Source organism: Nipponia nippon, unplaced genomic scaffold (assembly GCF_047370975.1).
Source record: "Nipponia nippon isolate SJK-2023a ecotype South Korea unplaced genomic scaffold, ASM4737097v1 scaffold_10, whole genome shotgun sequence".
Lineage (NCBI taxonomy): Eukaryota > Metazoa > Chordata > Aves > Pelecaniformes > Threskiornithidae > Nipponia > Nipponia nippon.
The window spans coordinates 18,680,367-18,701,757 of NW_028262291.1; the positions used below are offsets into that span (position 1 = coordinate 18,680,367).

Consider the following 21,391-nt stretch of genomic DNA (forward strand, 5'->3'; position numbering starts at 1 on the left):
TGGAGCCAAGTGGCTGCTTATGGCTTGGATGGGCATATTCTTTGCTGGGTAAAAAACTGTCTGGATGGCCGGGCCCAAAGAGTTGTGGCGTTAATGGAGTTAAATCCAGTTGACGGCTGGTCACAAGTGGTGCTCCCCAGGGCGTAGTACTCCGGCCAGTTTTATTTATTATCTTTATTAATGATCTGGATGAGGGGATTGAGTGCCCCCTCAGTAAGTTTGCAGATGACACCAAGTTGGGTGGACTGATGTGCTGGAGGGTAGGAAGGCTCTACAGAGGGATCTGGACAGGGTGGATTGATGGGCTGAGGCCAACTGTATGAGGTTCAACAAGGCCAAGTGCTGGGTCCTGCACTTGGGTCACAACAACCCCATGCAACGCTACAGGCTTGGGGAAGAGTGGCTGGAGAGCTGCCTGGCGGAAAAGGATTTGGGGGCGTTGGTTGACAGCCAGCTGAATATGAGCCAGCAGTGTGTCCAGGTGGCCAAGAGGGCCAATAGCATCCTGGCTTGTATCAGAAACAGTGTGGCCAGCAGGACCAGGGAGGTGACAGTGCCCCTGTACTCGGCACTGGTGAGGGCGCACCTCGAGTACTGTGTTCAGTTTTGGGCCCCTCACTACAAGAAGGACATTGAGGTGCTGGAGCGTGTCCAAAGAAGGGCAATGAAGCTGGTGAAGGGTCTAGAGTACAAGTCTTATGAGGAGCTGCTGAGGGAGGGTGTTTAGCCTGGAGAAAAGGAGGCTCAAGGGAGACCTTATCACTCTCTACAACTACCTGAAAGGAGGGTGTAGCGAGGTGGGGGTCGGTCTCTTCTCCCCAGTAACAAGCGATAGGACCAGAGGAAATGGCCTCAAGTTGCGCCAGGGGAGGTTTAGGTTGGATATTAGGAAAAACTTCTTCACCGAAAGGGCAGTCAGGCACTGGAACAGGCTGCCCAGGGAAGGGGTTGAGTGCCCATCCCCGAAGGTATTTAAAAGACATGTAGACGTGGTGCTTAGGGACATGGTTTAGTGGTGAACTTGGCAGTGATAGGTTAACAGTTGGACTTCATGATCTTAAAGGTCTTTCCCAACCTAAATGATTCTGTGATTCTGAACGAAACAGAAGTGTTACTTGTGGAATATCAGCTTTCTGTATTGGAATCTGGGTACTGATTCATTATTAACAAAACCAATCTAGTTTTGAACTTTTAGTAGATAAATTGTTTGTAGCTTTTAGCACCTTAGTGTCAGATCACTTAGCTTAAAAAAAAAAAAAAAAAAGAAAAAAAGGAAAGAAGCAAGTTGTGGAGTAGAAAACTTAACTACTTTTTCTTTCTGCTTGTTTTATAGGCTTCAGGGATTTGTACGTGCCTGATCATGTGTAGTTAATTTTAGCTAAAGTCTCTTTCTCAGAAATTTCTCTCCTGTTCTCCCTCTGTGGTCCTTATGGACTTCTGGATTGTATCATTAGCTAAATTTTGCAGCAGAGACTTTTATACCAACTGGGACTTCTTGGGTGGGGCATTTTGGTAAGTCATACAGTTGCTTCCTGTTCTTGGACTGAAGGGGCAGTGCCTGCTCTAAAGTACCTGCTTGCTGCTCCTGCCAAGAACATCAGTCTTCTCTTACTATTTATTATGTTACTTTATGAGCCTTCCTTTGAGATGGACAAAGTTTTTGGGGGCTGATCTGAATGGGGGTCTTATACTCTACAGCCATTTACCACAGTTGCATAAATAACTGTTGTCCACGTGGCTGGTCTTAATACCCATCTGCATGAAGCAGGGCAACTTTCACCTCTCACTGAAAAATTTATTTTGCCACAGTACTTTGTTAACCCTGTGTAAGGACTTCTCTTTAACACTGAAACTAGTTATTAAATTCTGTCTAGCTGCTTCTGTTTTTAAAACCTAGAAATCATTTAAGATAAGTTAAAAATAATGCAATCGAGCACTGTGAAGTCTGATACCAAACTTGCATTACACTAACTCTTTTGGACAGCCCTTCCAAAGAGCGATCTGTCCGTGTTCATTCGCTCCAAACCTATCTCCAGGAAACTGCCCAAAGTGGGGGATCAAAGCAGGCAGTGTGCCAAAAGTTTGTGTTTCAGACAGTCTGGCACATGCTGAAAGCTTGGTCTTTCCTGTACTAAGCCATGGGCAGATGTCCATTAAGAATGATTAGGCAAAATTTATATAAGGCCTTGTAAAATGTTGTGTGGGTTCTCACCCCCCCCAGCATCTTACTTGAGAAGCTTTGTGTGGGTGTGTATTTTTTTTCTAAATTTATAAACCCTGGCTTTTGCCCTCGTCCGGTAGACGGCTCACCCACCCTTTTCCGTTTCCAGGCGGATTGCTTTTCTGTTATTTCAGTTCTGTAACTTTCTCCAACACTGTCCTGTTTTGCTTATTATGAAGTGCTTGCAATAACCCTTTCAGTGCTGCTGTCATCTTTGCCTTAAGTCAGGACTGGCTGTTACATTAATTAAAAAAAAAAAAAAATTAAAAAACAAATTAAAGACTTCTCATGTGTTAACGGCTTTCTGTTTGTATATAGGGAATGTGATAGGGCTTTCATTTGTATATTAACCATTGTAGTGTCCCTACACAGGGTTTTTTCTTCTTTTCAATACTAAGCCAAAACCCCCACTGAAATGGTATTTCTTTGCAGCTCTGGCAAAGAAATCCCTTCAGCTCGGAAGCTGAGGCAGCACTATCTTCATGTGCAGAATGAATTAGCAGAATTTGGGGAGAACACTTATTTCCAGCTATGTCTCAGAACTAATTTTCCTGTTCTCCTCCTCCTCTTTTACTTTTCCATTCTCTATCCAGCAATAATTGATATTGACCTGCAAGCTCCTTGTTTCTCTAATATCAGTGTTTTAAATTAAGCCTGAATTAGCTAAAGTAGTTAAGTAGAAGTGAACCTGACTGACCTGCTGTTTGGAGCCCTGTGTGATACATGAACTAATACAAAGTGCTGTCAGTATATAATCAGACCAGAAAAGCAGACTCAAATTTGTTTCTTGTAACAATTCAGTGTTTCATTGATTATCTTGGGAATTAACTTGGCCAGCCCTTAAGTGCAAGTTATGATGCAAGACAGTAGAAAACAAGGTTAAGTATTAGGTTAGTGGGTATTTTCCAGAAGAAAGGGAGTAAATTGTTCTCTTCAATAGTGGGACAAACTCAAATAGAGTTTTCAAAAACATTGGAGGGAATGGGTCAAGGATATATGTATAAAATAACACTAAATGCTGTAGAAGTAACTTTAACAGTTGTGAAAAAGCCAGGGCTCTGGAAAATAGGGTACATATGGGCACACTGTCTCCTCTCTTTCCTGACCAGATGTGGAGGACTGAGGTTGCTAGTGAGTGTTTCTTTTTAGATGTAGAAAGATGCTTCATTCATATGCAAAACTCCTCCTGGATGAATAATTAAGCTCTGAGTGTACTGTAAGTCTTTCCACGTAGTACAGGACTAGCTATTCTCTTCTGTACCCAGCTTTTTACTTAACACGTAATTCCTTATTAAATGGAGATTTTTTTTTAATAGCAATTGAAACAGATCTTTTAATGCTGTTTTCACAGCACAAAGCGGCTGGGAGACGGTTGAAAATGGTAAATCATCCATACTAATTTCTGTTATCCAAAAACTGTACTTTGAGCTAACATCCAGAATAACTGGGGCAAATGGTCCTGTTGAAATTCCCCTCAGAAGCAGAGCAGTAATTGGATGAATGTTTAGCCTGGGAACAAATAATCCATGCTAAAGTTTATGGATTCTGCTTGGGGAAAGGAATAAAAGAGAAGTGGGCTGTAAGAATGCTTTATTTGTCAGAAGGGATCTTAAGGAGACGTCAAGATGTTTTCCCTCTTCCCATGTGTTTTCACCACAGTAATGATGATTCAGCTTGTGTATGCTCTCTGGAATGTGTACGTGTAGGGAGAGAGAGGAGAAAAGCATTTCTTTAGGTGCAGCTAATTGAAAATACTGTAGGAGATAATGTGTATAGCGCATTGCCTCGCCATAGAGTTGCCTACTGCAGTGAGTTTATCATCTTTATTTTCATGTTGACTAAAAATAAGGTTTTTTTAATCTTTGTTAACCAAACACATTTCTCCAGAAGACCTCTCTGAAGCAGGAATTCATTGTTTCTGAAGCAGTTGGGTTGGCAAGTAGGTTTTCGCTGTGTTTCTGTGGTAAGTTCTTTTGTCCATGATAGCATTTTGGGATCCCAGCATCAATGTGGCTGGCTCTGGCTCCGATTGGACAGTTTATATTTAGTTGCTGGTTTCCTATAATAGTTTTCAGATGGAGATGTTAAAGAACACATACCCTTGTACTGCTGTAATCCCTGAAAGAGCATGGGGAAGTGAAAAAGAAAAAAGCATTGATGTCTTTCAGCAGAAATAGAGTTTGGAAAAAACAGCAGCTGCTTGCAGCAACAGAATGATGAATTTTATTTTTAAGAAATTAGGTAGCCAGTAAAAACAAAATGCTCAGAAAATCCATGGTACATCGCTTACATTTTGCATCCAGAAAGGAGCTTAAAAAAGCTATGGAAAGGTCTGCTTTTTTAAATTACAAAAATTGTGATTCTCCAGTTTACAATAGTACTCATTTGCTATTAAGTAATAGTCATCAGACACCACCTCATGATAGCTCCTGCGTTCCATATTGCTGGTGCACTTCCAAAGGAAATTAGTAGATACCCAAAAACCCCCAGTATCATATATGCTTTAATTATACTATCAGATGCATCTTTTCAGTGGGGCATGAGTTATTTCAATTAAAACTGAAGACATAACAGAATTACTCTGAGCCTGGGTTTAAGACCACCTCTCCAGAAACTTTTCCCCAGAAATCTTTGCTTCCAAGGAGAAAACTGAGTTGAAGTTTTTATTTGATTCTGGGTTTGCATAGCATTTAGAAATGATCTTTATGTAAATTTTTTTATTTATTAGCTATAACTATTTTTGCTTCTCTAAATTACTGAGTTTTCTTTGATAAGCTTCTAAGCTGCTGTCTCCGCTTTATCTAGCGCTGGTAGGTAGCTGCCTGCAGGGACCTAACTTGTAGTTCTGCTGTGGCCATAGTGAATCTTCACTCACTCCTGAGGGACAGCGAGGCCTGGTGCCAGCCAGCACGTAGGTAGGATCTTTGCAAAGCTGATGGTTGAGAAGAACAGGAAGTGTAATTCCTTCCCTGATGCATATGATAAAAGCAGAGTGCTGCTTCCGCTGTGGTGGTAACGTATTGGACCTATTTGCAGTCCTGGCCAGTATAATTTATTTTGAGTAAAAAATCTAAGGCATGCTGTAGTCTGGTTTGACTTGAGCTAGTTTGCCTCATGTGGTTACAGAGCACAATTTTCATTCTTTCTTCCAGCTAGTAATGGAAACAAATCATAGAAAGTTAGAGGTGAAAGAGACCTGTAGAGGTCACCTAGTCAGTCCCCAGCTCTGGAGCAAGATCATCTCAAAGGCCTGCAATAATGGAGACTCTGTAATCTGTTCCTGCACTTTTAAAACAAACGAACAAAAAACCAACCAAACAAAAAAATCTCATACTAACCTGGTTTATTTCTTGCTTAATTCAAGTTCCTTTGTGATGGATAGAGCAGGAAGAACATTTTGTTTCCTTTCTCTTTACAGCAGTGTTCTGGAAGGTGTTATGGTGTTTTCCTCCCTCAGTTTTCTCATCTGTGAGATAGATAATATTCTTCTCAGTGCTCCCCAGGCTGCAGATAATTCTACATCTGTCTTCAGCTAGGGTGCCAAGGGTTGGGCACAGTACTCCAGATGAGGTCTGATAGATGCTGAGAATTACTTTGTCTTGCAGACGCAGCGTATTTGTACAGCTCAGTCTCATTGCCTTTTATCAACGGTACGACATGGTTGATTTCTTCAGCCTGTAATTCATTGTAACCCCTTTTTTCTCTCAACATTTATGATCTAATCAGTCCCTATACAGGTATACTTGATTACACCTAGCCGTATAAACTCAGGCACCTAGAAAGAAGTTAAGCGATTCTCCTATTTTTTAGGCTGTTTTTCTGTAACTGTTAAATTTTCAGATGACAAATCTGAAAGAACAATGCAAACATGGGATCAAGATGAAAATTCAGCTTGACAAACATGTCGTCTTTAGATATTTGGGCCATTAAAATACAGAATAATGTTGTACTCAGGCCAGAGTTCTGTGGGACCCCGCTCATTGCTTCCCTCTGTTTAGGTAGTGAATATTTAATCTTTGTATTTGGCTAGTGTGCAATTTTCCCATTATCCTAGAGTAGTGTCACCTAGGCCGCAAGTGACAGTCATGTCATTCATTGTTAAAAATGTTTTTCATGTGATTTATTACTTGAGTCAGTGTCAATTTGTTCACAGACAGTAAATGATAAACAATTATCTGGAGTAATTTTTGCTTTGTGTGGTAGATTCATCCCTCTGGTCCAGACGTTAAGCTGTGCAGCTGTTTAGTTCCCAGCTATCAGGGATTGGTAGGGTGAACAGAAAGGGAAGGAAAACAGCCTCGTCGGAGACAGTGCGATGGTGTGATTTATGCAGGGCAGCCTGCCCAGGACTGGACTTCTGGAGGATATTTTTCTCTGTTGCGTTCAAGCGTGACTTTAGATCTGCCTGTTTTTAACTTTCTACAAGGAAAAGGAAAAGAAACCTTTTAACCACTAATTGTGTGTCCCTTTCCACACGTGTAGTTTCCAAGTTGATATTAGGGGGAGAAAAAACATGGAAAAGTCTGAGTATTTGTTATTGAGGGCTTCTTGTTTAGTTGCCTTGTGCTCTGAGGGTAGTGCTGATAGTGATATTCACTATCAATATATCACTATTGAGTGTCAGTCACAGCAGGGCTTGTGAGGAGGAGGGAATAGATCTGAAGCTGCTTTCAGACTAATTGGAAGAAGAGCAGCTCATGAATAAAATACAGCTTTCTGCAAGATTTATTCTTGCACACACAGGGAGCAGTTAAGGTGTCTTATAAAAACCCCTTCTCCGTGAATTTTTGCTACTTTTGCTTGGTGGCCTCCAAGGTTTTGTTGGTGTGTTGGGGAGATTTTACACCTCCAGACTCTTGTTTGGCTGCAGGCAGTTTCCTCTGGGCTTCCTGCTAAGTGGCTCTGGTGGTGGTTTCGCATTGTTCCTCACGGATGACTCAGAGAAACAGGAAAGCGATCCCCTGGCGAACAAAAAGCGCAACCACCAAACAGGTGCCTGTATTCTGGTCTAGCAGAGGACAAACCACCTCATTCTGGATTTTTTTCTAAGATTCTTATCTGCAAGTATGAGACTCAAGAGGAATGGTTCATACACGCTGAACGGGTAAGAAAGAGCCTGCATCCTCTTTTGAATCTTCATCATTAAAACCACGTGAAAATGGAAGCCTTTATTTTTCTTTCTAGTGCCAGGGTACGTGAAATAATGACCAAGTCTTTTGTCTCAAAAAGAGCGGAGGATTGCAGCATATGAAACATGCAGCTTATTTGGCTTGCTTTCTTCTACATTTTGTTAGATTGCTTTTTAAAGTGTGTGCATTTGGTGGGGGCAGGTTAGAGTTGTCTGTGTCTTAAAATGAGGTGGATCTGCTCAGTAAAAGCACCAAAGCATTAGGAACTGTGTGATTCCCGACGAGATGCCCGTGGTAATTATTTTAAGCATTTGCCAGCAAACACCCCATGCTTTTGATACGAACAAGAGCTAAAAGCATTAAATGTGATGCTCCCTGATAGGGAATACAAATTATTTAAAATTTAGTCAGTCTAAAAAATTAGTGTAAATAGTTTCAAGTACTTAAAACTACTCTGAGTTACTTTACTAGTTTTGTGGTTTTAAAAATACTGATTTTTTTTTTTTCCTCCCTGATTGCTGTTAAATCCTCTCAGTAACAGAGCATATACCATTACTGTAAAGAAGATGACTAACTAGATATTCCTCGTTTAAGGAATGTTTTTGTAATAATTGAAAATAGACAATTCTCTGGTCAAAGTGGTTTTTTTATAATTGCATTTGATTTCACTAAAGCAGATTCTCGTATGTATTCATATGATGTAAATTTTATTTCTCAGCACAGCATACCTGAACTGAAGAGGACCTGTATTTCCACAGTGCTGTGTTAACTGTTTATTAGTACCTGGCAGGTGACTTGACAAATGAAGAAAGTCGTTAGTCTTGGAGTTTCATTTTAAGTTGCTGCTGCTTTTAACCTTCTGTACAGAATAAGTGTTGTGATAAGTGCAGTTGGCTTAGTGCTGCATTCCTGAAAAGCCCAGATATATTTCAGAGTACAAGTGTGCAGACTAGCCCAAAACTGCCTAGTTGCTTTAGACTCGTGGTCCGTTGCGTACTTGATTGCCAATCTCTGCACAAGAGAGGCATGTATAACAGTGCAAGCAGATCAGATAGGAAATACTTCGGCAGTGTTGTTCAGCTGGTCTGCACTGTTTTTGCCTGCACTGGCTTGCCCAGTGCCACTTTAGAAGGGTCCTTTGCTTTGCCACCATATGTTTAAATTTGATTTTTTTAGAATTTTTAAATTAAATTTGGATTAGGTTTTTTAATGGCAACGTAGATGGATGCTAACATCTTCCTGGCTTATCCTTAACTTTTTTTATAACTGTAATAAAAATTTCATTATCTGACTGCATATAAAATCAAACATAATTGAAAGTTACTATCTTACAGCGTTTGGTTTTAAGCTGTAAGGAGTTTGTCACTCAATGGGATTGAGTTTGTAGTAGAGAGAGGTTAAGAATATTTTGGCATTAACTTGGGTTTTTTTGGCAGAGGTTTTTGACCTTTGAGAGAGTATCTTAATTTAGAGAGTCAATTAAGAAATGGTGGTGAAATGCAAAATGTAATGGATATTTCTTATGTTAAAGGAAATTTTTAGCTTTTAGTTACAGGAAGCACAGTCTTTAGTTGATTTGAGGTTTATTAGAAATGAATGCATGGTATAGAACTTCAGGAAGATAAGTTGTGCAAGATCACCCTGTGCATCTGTTCTGCCTTGTTCTAACTTGCAAGATGCTGCATAATCATTTCAAGGAATTTCACTTGTTGTGGCCCAGTGCATACCTGGCATTACACTTTATGGCAAGCATTTAACTGGAAGTGTTGTGTTACAGTGAGTAAAACCAGTGGCACTCAAATGCTTACATGAAAAAGAAGCTTCAACTGTGAGTTTGTGGGAGACTCCAGTATTATCTGATTCTAACATGCTGATGTGCTTTGCTCTATTAAACAACAGATGCTGAGGAGTGAATTTATCTAATTAAAGAAATTCCTTTTATGTTTATCTCTTGCCTAGATGGCTTAATAATGCAAGGTAATGGAAAAAGAGCTTCAAGTATGTTTTCCTGTTTAGCCTAAACTTTTGGCCTGTCAGCAGAAAGGCTTGTTTTGATCTTCAGGGGTTTTTGTTTGGAACAGTGTGTTCTACTTGTCAGGTGGAGCGGCACCCTGTCACACAGGTCACTTCAGGAGAGGGGAGCTTATTGGGGTGGAATGTTGTAGGGCAAATACAAACACTGCTGCAGCAGGTACCTGCACATGGCAAGGACATAGTTACCACAGGATTACTGTTTACAGTGTGGCGCATGAAAACCAAACCAAGCTTCTCTTCTTTCTTTTTTTTTTTTTTTAAAAAAAAAGGAAGGTGATTTGTACAGCCAAACGTGAGTACCTCAAGATAATCAATGTGTTCAGAGATGTAACTGCAGAGTATGGTGGTAAACTTCCCAAGTATACTCTGAATCGGACAAGGTGGTGTTATGCTAAATGTTTAATATTATTAAAACATAGAAGTTGTGCATCAAGAGCAATAGGAGGGAATTCTCTACATCAAAAGTCACTACCTTCCTACTGTATCGAATCTTATTTTGTAAACTGGAGCTGTTGAATTTGCAGGAAGTTCACGTTAAAGGGTGTAACAGCATTTTTAAGGAGAAAAAGAATTCTGCTTAAACCCTTAACTTTTAAAACAAAAGTGCAACTTCTTCTCCTTACATACTGCATCCAGATGTTCTTAAAAAGTAAATAAACCATGCCTAACTCATTAAGTTCTTGCAGGTTGGTTTATCAAGCTCTAGATAGTGGTTTTGGTTTAGTTGATGCTGGTATCTTGGATGAGGCAACCGAAAGGGGTGATTGGAGAAGGCCAGTCTCTAGGATACAGGGGTTATGTGAAGACCCTTAAGTCTTTATGCAAAAGATGCTCACTTTTCCTTTTAATGGTTCCGCCTTTGACATCATAAGGTACTCCCCAAAACTGCAGATATTTGATCCAGTTTTCAGGAAAATCTTGATTCTTGTTTTTAATTTTGCTTGTAAACAAGGAACTGTAGCAAGAGTCATCACAATAATTAGGTTTTTTTTCTTTGGGTATGATTTGGTCAAGCTCTGATTGCACTTGTAAACTCATAAAGGAGGAGGAGGAAGACTGCAAGGGGAGTGAAAATACTTGAAAATGAAAATGTTTTCAAACCTAATACCAGCAAAAAGATCCCCCCGCCTAGCCTTTCTCCTGTTCCATTGTACCTCAGTTGATAGTAGTGTAAGAACTGTACACATAGAAACTAGAAACACATGTGAAATCCAGAGCTTCACTTAGAAACAGTGATTTATAGGTATTCTTTGAGCAGGTCTCACTGGACGTGGGCATGTTTGCTCTTGCTTTTTGAAGCAGGTAATGGTTACACGTTTGTGGAGACAGGGATGTGGTGCTGAGATTCATCAGAGGACACTGAGTTAGGAGTCCTACCTTATCTTGCTGAGACTGAGGTAGAAATCTTACCTGCCAGCATCTCTTTGACAATGTTGTTAAGTCAGCTTTGCTGTTATGTGCTAAACTGCAGTGTGCTGATTATATTTCTTTACATTGCAAGGTTTCTTTTTATAAACGATCTCTTTTGAAGGTCATCTTAACTTGGGAGATATCCCTTTATTTGCTTGGTGCTGTGTTTATGGACAGTGAAGAATGCACTGGCACTGTAATTGTTTCAGCATCATTTTTTCTCTTTGCAAATGTGTTTTGTTTTTGTTTTTTGTCTTGTACCTTTAGCATTTGGAATTACTGATAGTCACTAAGTCTTTGCACACTGATAAGGTGTCAAATAACAAATATTGTTCATTACACATCTATTTCCTCTTTTTCTCCTAATGACTTAAGTTTAAGGAAGGCTGTAAATCCAAGCATGCATTTCAGAAGATATGACCTCAACCCACCCAAAACAAATATGCAGCTTGAACTTTGGTGGTGTGATCTAAGCTTCCTGTGCCTTTTAAAATCATAATGTATGGGCCTACACATTCCTATAACCTTTGTAGTGGTGCAGACAGAACCGTGCCCATGCTGGTTTACCTTCACAATGGCCATGCCCACTGTAGGAAAGCTTTGCTGCAGTGTTAAGTAGATTGTGCAACTGTAGATGTGAAGAGCTCCTTTGGACAGCTGGCAACTTGCTGACCTTGCTTCAAATATGATAGGATACACTGATAAACAGTCTACTAGGTAAAATAGCACCTGCATTGGGATTTCTGATGACCCTGGTCAGTAAGCCACATGATGCCTCATCACTCTCTTCTGCTTGGCAGGGCAATTTTGACAAGGCCACCGTGCAGCGTACACGTGGTCTGCAATATTTGCTCTATCAGTGTGGGTTTAGAAACTTGACAACTGTCTGAAGATGACTGTTAAAACTAAGCAATGATCTCTGCAACTCCTGCATAGCAGCCATCCCAAACTCATGGTAATGGAAACTGAACAGCATGTACAAGAGGTTATTTGTTGAAACAAATATGTAGCACAAAGTAAAAATGTTAAATGTTAATTAAATAATTTTTATCTTCTCATCATTGCTGTACCTGACTGTGCGCTGCTGAATAACTGCTGTGTGGCATGTCTTCCTGGGGCGTTTTTAAGTGCCAAAGGAATGTAGCTAGATTGTGCATTCAGAAATCTGGCAGCGGTGAAAGCTTTGAAAATGCAGTGTTTGCAGCTAGCATCTCGGTACCTGTGCTGCTGAGGAGCACTTCCTCAACCTTCTTGAAAAGTTTAACTTCTGATGTCAGTGTTTCAGCTGAGAATTCAAACAGTTTGACATCTCCCTTCTCCCACCCAGTGCTGCCTTGGGCCCTTCTGAAAATGCTCTTGAGTTCTGCTCTGCATGGAGATGCTTTTTTTTGATGCATTCATCTCAGGACTGTGTGTACATGAAGGTGATTATATGTAATCAAAGGCAGAAGTAACTGATGCCTTGAAACAAATTCAAGTTGGACGGGGACAAAATACTTAGGAATATCTTAATGATTAATGGATGCTCAGCTGACTCTGATAAAATGTTGTTGGCCCCAAGATCTGTTTCCTCTGCTCCAAGCCACTGCTTTAAACTAATGAGTCTTGATTTTGAGCCAAGCACTGAAATTGAAAAAGAATTTATTTTTCTAGTGTGCTTCCGTCTTGTACTGACGCAAAGCAAGCCAAGGAGAAAAAGTAGTATCTTATGTTTGTTTTGCCCAAAAAAGTAGAAATCAGAAAGAGTGTAATAAGTCTGCTTCAGAAGGCTTTTTTATTAACTATTGTTGCAACTGCAGGGAAAAACAGCATTAAAGGATGTGACAAATAGCTCATGAAAGCCTGTTGAAATAGCTCATCTGGCAGACAGAAGTAGTATGAACACCCAAATATCTTATCTGAGGAGAAGCAGCTGTTTGAACTGCTTTACAGTCCTCCCAAATTACCACAGTTTCTATCACGAAAGAAGGGAAAATCTAAGGGTAGCAATACAGACTGTAATCCTTGGAAAGCACAGCACAGATTTATCAGATTAAGGCAAAAAATGTATATTATCCATTACAGTTTTTGTTGGATTGGGAATCCATTTTTGGAGAGTCGTCTTTAGAATGCTTTATGGTGTCAAAAAATGTAAGCCAAGATGCACTGTGCCAGCACAGCTGACTGAACTCTGGCTGCCTCCAGGTGATCTCAGTACTTTCTTGGTCAGCTGTAGCCCCTTGTGCTCATCTGTAACTTAGTTGCAGGTTTGCTCTTCCATTTTCTGAAGCCAACAGTGATTTTCATTCCATATGCTTCAGTTACAAAGTGAGGTGGCTTCTCATATGTCATTAAAGTGGCCCCCTATTTTGTTCTTTTTTGGAGGAGGAGGGTTACTGCAGTATATGCAGGGATGACATTTCAGTAGTGCATTTGGATGTAGACTGAGATCTGAGAATGTTCCGACTGCTGGGTGTGTATAGAGGGAGAACGGCCCCTAAGGACAAGTAAAATGTGCCAAATGTTCTCATTCACAAAGAGCAGAGGTTTCCTTTATAAAATACCCCCAAGTCTCCCACTCCACTCCCCGGCACCCCATGTTTGCCATCACATTACTGCTTGGCGACATAGCCAAATGATCAGGACAGGGTTTCAGCCTAGCGCCTTTTCCCCACCCACAGCAAGCAGTGGAGCCAGGAAGGGCTGGTAGCTGTTTCTGACCACTGCTGCGTGCTCTGTGCCTTGAAGGTTTGTTAATGCAGGTTCTGGTTGCTGTGCTTTTGCCAGGGCTCTGCCTGAGAAAGACCCCTCTTACCTTACTGTTGGCTCTGCTGTAGGAACTGTGGAGAGAGGTATGGAGCCGTCGAAAGCTGGAGGAAGAGAGTGACTATCAATGCAAGGGTCTTGAAAGCACGCAGTAGGGCTGACAGTAGTCTGACTGTCACTGCCTGGTGACAAGAACTTACCGTTTGCAGCAATTCCACCATATTTTGGCATTATTTATGTATCTCGGGCAGTCCTGCTGCTGTCCACCTTACATGAGAAGGTGACAGGACGTTTGCCAAGTAGCGGGAGATGGAAACATGGTGCAAAATACCAAACCACTTCTAGCATTGTAATTCTGAATCTTTTGAGTTAATCACCTTCAGGAATGGCGTTTCTTTTATAGAGATTGTGGGTATTATTTTTGTAACTGTTGTTCTCTATATTCAGCCTGGCTGTTCTGGTAGCATTTGTTCTACAGCACAAGATTTATGATCTCACATGTGTTTTCTTTGGGATTTTTTTTGCATGTGTGAGCAGGCAAAAGTAGTTTAAGCATTTTTATATTCATTAACAATGTATGCGTAAAGATTTAAACTGTAAGCCTTATATGGGGAAAGTATTATAAACATAATGCTTCTAAATAGAAGATTTCATTAGAACTCACACTGAGTCATTGTTGTTATATTAATAGAGCTGTTCCCAAATATGGATTTGGAACTGGGCCTTCTTCATGGTGAATGCTGCAGATGACTTAGAGGAAATAAGTATTTAAATATAAAATGTTTTTTTGGGGTAACCTCTTGATCAGCCAGTTATTCAGATCAGTGGAGCATGTAGTGTAGAATAATCTTGTAATATAATTCTGAAACTGTAGTACTTTATGCCAGATGATATTTTAGTTGGAAAAATCTTTTTTGTTTTTATGTGAAAAAGTGGATAAGAAATAAAAATCTCGGGCTGAGATTTTTATTTTATCTTTCTGAGATCAGAAAGATGCTCATTTTAATACATACTCTTAAAACTGGTCTGATCAGTTAGTCTCCTACCCTTTGGAAATATTTAAATCAAAGAGTAACCTATAGGAATATATGTTCATTCTCATAGCTTATGTATGTGCAGCTAACAGTAACTCTTCACAAATATTTTATTAGTCTTTACTAGAAGCAAAGATTTAATTCTGAACTCCAGAATGTGCTGTTGCAGGTCTTGTGAGTGTATATTCTTCTCCCCTGCCCCAGTGTATGTATTTACTTACGGGAAATGTCTCACCTCTTGATATAAAACAATGTTGTGGCACAAATTCAAGGAAACTGTCATCCTTGCTCTTTATACAGAATCTCAGGTGGTGATAAATGCTCATATTAGGATTTGAGTATTACAAAGATATTGTTCCATTAACAAGCTGGGGCCAGAACAGGAAACAACAAAACACTTCAGACACTTAACTTTTTTTTTTTTTTGGCACCTTCTATGCCACCTCCCTCCCCACAAGTAAACTGCTTTGTGGAGTATGTAGCGTGGTCAGGGCTTATAATGAAGGTAGTATATATGCAGGGTAATAAGTGCCCACTAAAAGTAGCCATATAATTTATCTGTTGTACACCAGAACTATTAACATCCCAATTCATAGCTCGTTAATAATAACTAGGGGCAGTAAATTAACTCTAAACTTTTACACCAGTTACTGTGAATTGCAGATTCAGTAGCTTGATATGCAATGGACAGTTTACTTCTGCTTCTTCTGCCTAAGATGCTCTGAGGACTAGAACTTTTTAATGATATATTACTGTGAAAGCATAATGAACAAATGTATTAAATATAGTCATTTTAAAAGCTTTTTTCAGTGAATTCAAGCTTTCCATTAACATAGAGTGGGAGCTTGTTTTCTTCCCTTACCTGCTGTCAAACCGTACCTACAATAATGATGATGTTAATTGAGGTTTCTTTCCTCATAGCTGTATGAGGGGACTCTTGATTATGGTGTGTTTTAAAGCTAAGAAAGAAAAATAAAGCAAAAGCTGTTAATAATTTTTTTTTTTAACATATTCCATTCCCAAACCTCTGTCCTGCCAGTTATGCAGGATGAACCAGCACTTTGCTTAGTGCTGGTAGCTCAGCTAAAAGAAAATGTGAGTTTTTTAACTTATACTATGTGGGAGGGAACAGCAGCAATGTTGGTGGATGTTAAAGATAACGAAACATTGTGCATTGGCAGGAGAGATCCTAATGCTGAATGTTAGGTAGCTGACAGCACCACGCTGACTTTATGTGCATGTCAGGTTTTATTGGCTTGGGAGCTTTATTTCATGGCAGTCATGCAGCTACACTACTCAAAGGTGTTGAACTTAATCTTTTCGAAGACAAGTCTTTGCTTTCCCACTCAGTTTTAATTATGAGTATATTCTTGATACAGTAACATGGCAGTTTTCTGAGTGGAATTTAATATTTTTTCATTATAATTTGATTTCATGTAGCTTGTTAGGGGTTTTTTGTAATGAGTGGTGGCTCATAGAACACTGAAGAGGAACTACATCGACTACATATTTAAATATTTTTATGGGGTTAAATGCTGCATTTTGTAGTATGCTCAGGACTCTCACTGCACTTCAGATTATTAAAAAAAGCTTTTTTTCAGCTCTAAAAGACTGTTCAGCCTCACCTCAACATGCAAAAATTAGGTTAGCTATTCAGGAACTGAAAAAAATCAAGTTTTTTGCAGGTTTATTCCATCTTTTCACTAAAATTATTTGATTTCTCAGTGGTTGGAATATGGCTTTTTGAGAGGGATTGACTCCCGTCCAGTTTAGCGCTCTAATACTAAGCAGTTTGGATGTTAGATGCTTTCTGTGATGGTGCATAACATACCAAACTTTGCATGTGATGCAATCAAGCGGAGAAAGATCACTTTAGAGGAGGCCAGTTGGTGCTCTGCGCTGCATCTTAGCTTGCACAAGGCCAGGTGATACGGGGGGGGTCTTGGAGTTACCCAAGCATTTACTCTGCAACTTAGATTTCACATAAAATCAACCACATTGCCAAAGGAGCGTTTCTCTTTTATTTCTGCTGGTTGTACTGGCTGCTCATGTCTTGAGGGACCTTTCTTTTTGTGTTCCAGAGTATGGTTTAAACAAAAAATGCTGTTTTGAAAACATTATTTCTGTAGGTCTGTAACACCTCTTTCATGGAAGAGGTTCGCTTTGTTTGGTTTCCCTCCTGTTGTCTGATGTAGAAGGGACTGGGCAGATTTGCATAGGGGCTGATTGTTGTTTTAGAGAAGGTTTTGCGATCAGAAAATTATCTTTTAATAGCTTTCTGTAGCCATTTCCAAGCCACAGGGTATGAAGTGCTTTCTGGGGAATGCCTTGAACTCTGAAACCAATGCTGATGCCTTTCTGAGGTGACCTGGAAGCCAGGAGCATTGGAGCAGTGCAGTAAGCTGTTACGCACAGGACCCTGTGCCGTAATGCCGGAGGAGGTTGTCTGTGCTGGGAGTGGTTTGTTTCTTGCAGAGCTTGCCTGTGCCGAATTCCCGACTGGTCCGCTTTCTAGCATTGGAACCAAGCGCGTGGTGTGCTCCTTGCCACTGTCCTCGCAAGTGGATCGAAGGCTCAGGAGGTATGAGAAGAAAAGGTAGGCAGCTATGGCAAAGACCAAGGCAGGAGAGCCTGTTGTCTCCAGCCAACAAGCTGGAAAACTAGCTGGGTCGTCTTCTTTTCATGCTTGGAGACCCTTGGAACGGGTAGGACGCTGGGGATTTTGGCATGTGGGGAAGGGAGGGAGACTGGCAGAGGGGATGCGTCAGGGTATGTGCATGGACTGCACTGGTATGAGCTGGAAGTTGTGGTATGTATGCTATGATGGAGGAATATGATACCGGCATATTATGCAAATTTATGTTGGAGGCACATGCTACAGAAAATAAAAATGTGATTTAAACCATTTTGAGAGCTGCTGATTAATAGCACTCCGTGAATGTTAGAGCTTTTCTTATAATAGGCAGCATAAACTCTGAAAGAGCTGGATACTGAGAACATTCCGGTATTTTTTTCTGCCAGATAACCAATTTGGGATCTAAATTAGATAAAAATTAATGTTTTTACCAAATTGTGCGATCCCGGTGTGATGAAAAGCTTTTAAAAAGCTCTAAGCCTAGAATGAATTTAGAGCATGTTACAAAGAATAATCTTGTGCAAAATTTTTCATTTTAAAAGTAGGCTAGGACATGCCATATGAAAACAAAAGGCAAACTCTCTCTCTATATATATTCTTGGTACCCACTGAGGATAAGCAATCAGCACTGTATTCCTTCAGAGTCGTCTGTATCATCCACAGCTGTTCCCGCAGTTCAACTTTTTGAATTTTTTACTAAGGTTGGTTTTTCCCCCCTCCCCACAACCAATGGCTAGAAAGGCCTTCTATGGTATTTATATAAAATAGGTTCTGGATTTCTGATGTAGGTGGTCACAAAAACATTCAGACCCTGGCTAGTGAAAAAAACCAGTCAGATACTTAACTTTTGGATTTAGTAAGTTATGTTAGAATTTTTTTGGGGTAGCTCGTACACAGGTAGTTTCAAACCAGCATCTCGGGGTTTTTTTCAGTGGAGAGCCTTCTTTGTGTTCATGCTAGTTTTTTCCTGTTACTAGCTTTTAATATAAGTTCCTGGAATACATACAATCAACAAGATCTGTCCTTCCAGACATACAAGTTACAGTTATCAAGTGACTGACATTCATAGAAAACCCACATACCTTTCTGTCCTAATGAATTTTTTTTTCCTGAGCTAAAGACAATATTGCTACTAGCTTATGGTTTCTGAACTGGAGGTGTAGAGCTTTTCGTGTGCTCTGGGGAGCTATATTCTGCACTTGAAACAGTATAGTCTCATTTATAAAACAGGGATAAAAATGTCTAGCCACTTTATAAGTAGCTTAAGAACTAATTAACTTGTACAGTTATTTAAAAAGGCATATTTCTCTGCATTTGTTGCCTTTATGTAAAGGTAAACAAAGTCTGTGCAAGGGTCTAACCACCTGAAAACTCAGGTAAAAATAACTGATTTTTACGTTTATGGTTAAGTCTGCATGAAATATAAATACATTTGGAAACAGCAGCACCAGGGTGAGTAAACATTACTAAGCCCAGCCATCCTGTCGCTTACCTTAGAATAATTACTGGTCTGCATTTGAAGAACAAATCTTAATGTTGCCAAACTCCACCTTTTTCCTGCCCAGTCCGTATGTGGGAGAGTCTTTATAAGAATCTATTTCCTGTTTCCCAGACAAGGGAGGGGAAAAATGTGTTTTCTCCTTGTTCTGAAAAACAAAAGACAGGCAGTGACTACATACCTGCATCAGCTGCCAGCCTAAACCTGAGCATGCAAAGAGCTGAAGGCTACAGCGAGTTTCTTAGTTCAACCCTTGGCAAAACAGCACATTGCTCCTGCAGGCTGTCTCATCGGGACTTACCCTCAAAGTTTTTTTTGAGAGAGAGAGAGAAACTGGCCGAGAGGTGATAAAAAGAGCTGGACTTGTAGTTTTTATTATGTCGCTTTGACCCAATCTTTGAAGCATAGAAAAATTGTCAGTATCTTCCCCCTTTCCTTGCAGGATTTCTTCCCAAACCCCTTGTTTTCAGTTTTATGGATTAGTTTTTGTCACAGATTATTAAGCTTTGAAGAGTGAGTTTTGCAAGGAACAGACGATACAGTGGCAGAGAGCGAACGCATGCTTCAGCCACTTTCCAAGTGCAACGCTAATCCATTTGTAACAACAGTAAAAATGTACAGGATAAGAACAATGGAATAATTTTTCTTTTTCTTTTGACGTGGAGGGATATCAGTGTAGGTATGGCAGCTTTGTTTCTCCAAGGCCAAGTCTATTCATTTAGATTTTGACCGCTATTCCAATTCTGTCCCATATTATGTGAACAAGAGTGGCTCCGGCCTTTTCCTGCCTTAAATTTTGAGCGTTGTTCATATTTGCGCATCCTGATTTAAAATAGTACAAATAGGGACTGCTGTGTTTTAAAGTCAACTCCACTGGTACAGATTACAAAAATAAATTTTACTTCCATAGAGGCGGCTTCAAACAAGTTAGAGTTCGTGTCTCCTCTTTATGCTCTCCTTTTAAGGAAAAAACCCATACTTTTGCTCTCTGTGGGAGAAGTTTGCAGTCAATAATGTAGTACGTGATCAACGGTGGAATTGCAGTCCTCAGATACAGGACAAATTAGAGAGGTCTATGAATAAGTAACAGCTCTCTTAAAAATGGTTCAAGAACTAAAAGCGAGGTTTTGGGTTTTTCAGAAAGTGGTTGTGGAGTTATCAGTTCCCTTTTCTCTGTTACGCTCCAGAAAGGAGTTACCTTGTGTGTAAGTTTGCTGCTTTTGCTCTGTCCATCAGCTTGCACTCTGACTATAATGGTCCTGAAGGGAGAGAGTTTCTTATGGTTTAGGAGAAATTTAGTGGACTGAATAAATAAATTGAGCTTTTGATATTTCACATGTATTGAAAATCTAGATAGATTAATCAAGTTTTCAACTTCACTGCCATGACACTGTCAATAGGAAAAAAGTGTGAATTTCTACTTCTGTCTGTGCAGGATAGTTTATTGTAATAAATCTGCTCTATAGCATCAGTAAGTATGATAATGAGGCGGCAGTTTCTGTGTTAAAAACTGTATTGCAATCCAAGTTAAATATTTTCATTGTCATCTTGAAAAATAATTGCAGTTTGTCTGTTCTGCTGTAAGTACATATTGGAATACAGCAATGCAATTTCAAAATAGATCCATTTCTGAGGATTAAAAAATTACTTATAAACAAGGTGCTTTTTTAAGAGCATGTTTCATCTCATCCTTAGGAGAGTAATTCCCTATTTTCCCAAAATACATACTTCAAGCTTCATACACGCTTCAAGATTCAGACATAATACTCAGGCTTGATTTTTGTTATTGTTATGACTTAGAGTGGTCCTTCATAGGGTGGTCAAAAAACTGCAAGAGTGGGAGGAGATTATTGTCTTCTGGCAATCTACGGCCGTGGTCCTTGAGCTGTTTTTTGACACGTGAGTGTGCGCTGAACACCTCCACTTGGATTGCCCCTCTCCAGTCTCAAGTCGAGTCCCCTATTTCTCTAAGTGTTTTCCTGTGTTGTGGAGCACTTCTGACTTCCTCCTACAGCGGTATTTAACACCATGTCCTGGCAGCGTGGAACAATGGAACAAGTGCAATTTTTCTCTGTACACAGTCTTATCATTCTCATTTATGGGAACTGATGTAGTTACACACATTGGGCATTGTTCTTTCAAGCACATGTGTGAAGCTATTAGCACGAGCATGCCGTTCAACAGTACAGCCACTATACTGGCAAACCTCCCCTGAAAGGGACTTCCTATCCCTAGCTGGGTTTCTGCTATTTCTCTTATGTTATGTATCCAGTGACTCTGAAATTGCTCCATGGTGAGCTGCGTCACAGGGTTAAACTAGCAGAAAACAAATGCTATGAAAGTGCACCATTTCCAGTTGGTTTGGGCAGGGATGAATGAATGGGAATAATCCTCTCTGAAGAAGCGAGCTGATAGAGTGGCTTAGCTGTGTCACCAAAAGATGCACTCAGAGTGTTCAGAAGATACTAGCGGCACATTGTGTTGGTAGAGTGCTAAAGAACACTGTTAAGGGAGGGGTTGATGTCAACCCTTGTTGACTGTATAAGCACTATTTAAATATTAGTTTACTGTAAATGGGTTTTTAGAAATTAAAAAATTTCACTTAGAAGTTTTAGAGTATCTGAATGTCAGCGTACTTTGGTTTCTCTGTATCCATTCAGCCAATTTTTTGAACAACATTGCAGC

The 21,391-nt window shown here is 40.0% G+C and overlaps 1 protein-coding gene across 7 annotated transcripts in view; it reads left to right on the plus strand.

Annotated features, from left to right (window-relative positions):
- MOB2 (MOB kinase activator 2) overlaps window positions 1-21,391 on the plus strand; it is a 121,043-nt gene that overhangs the window by 52,741 nt on the left and 46,911 nt on the right. Inside the window, exon 1 of one of the 7 annotated variants that reach the window (XM_087745788.1) lies at window positions 7,234-7,325. The exons of the other annotated variants lie outside the window; for them this stretch is intronic. Coding sequence (XP_087601914.1) covers window positions 7,288-7,325 — 38 coding nt within the window. The 5' untranslated portion in view covers window positions 7,234-7,287. Of the gene's footprint in view, window positions 1-7,233; window positions 7,326-21,391 lie in introns of those variants that run through there. 7 annotated transcript variants of the gene reach the window in all.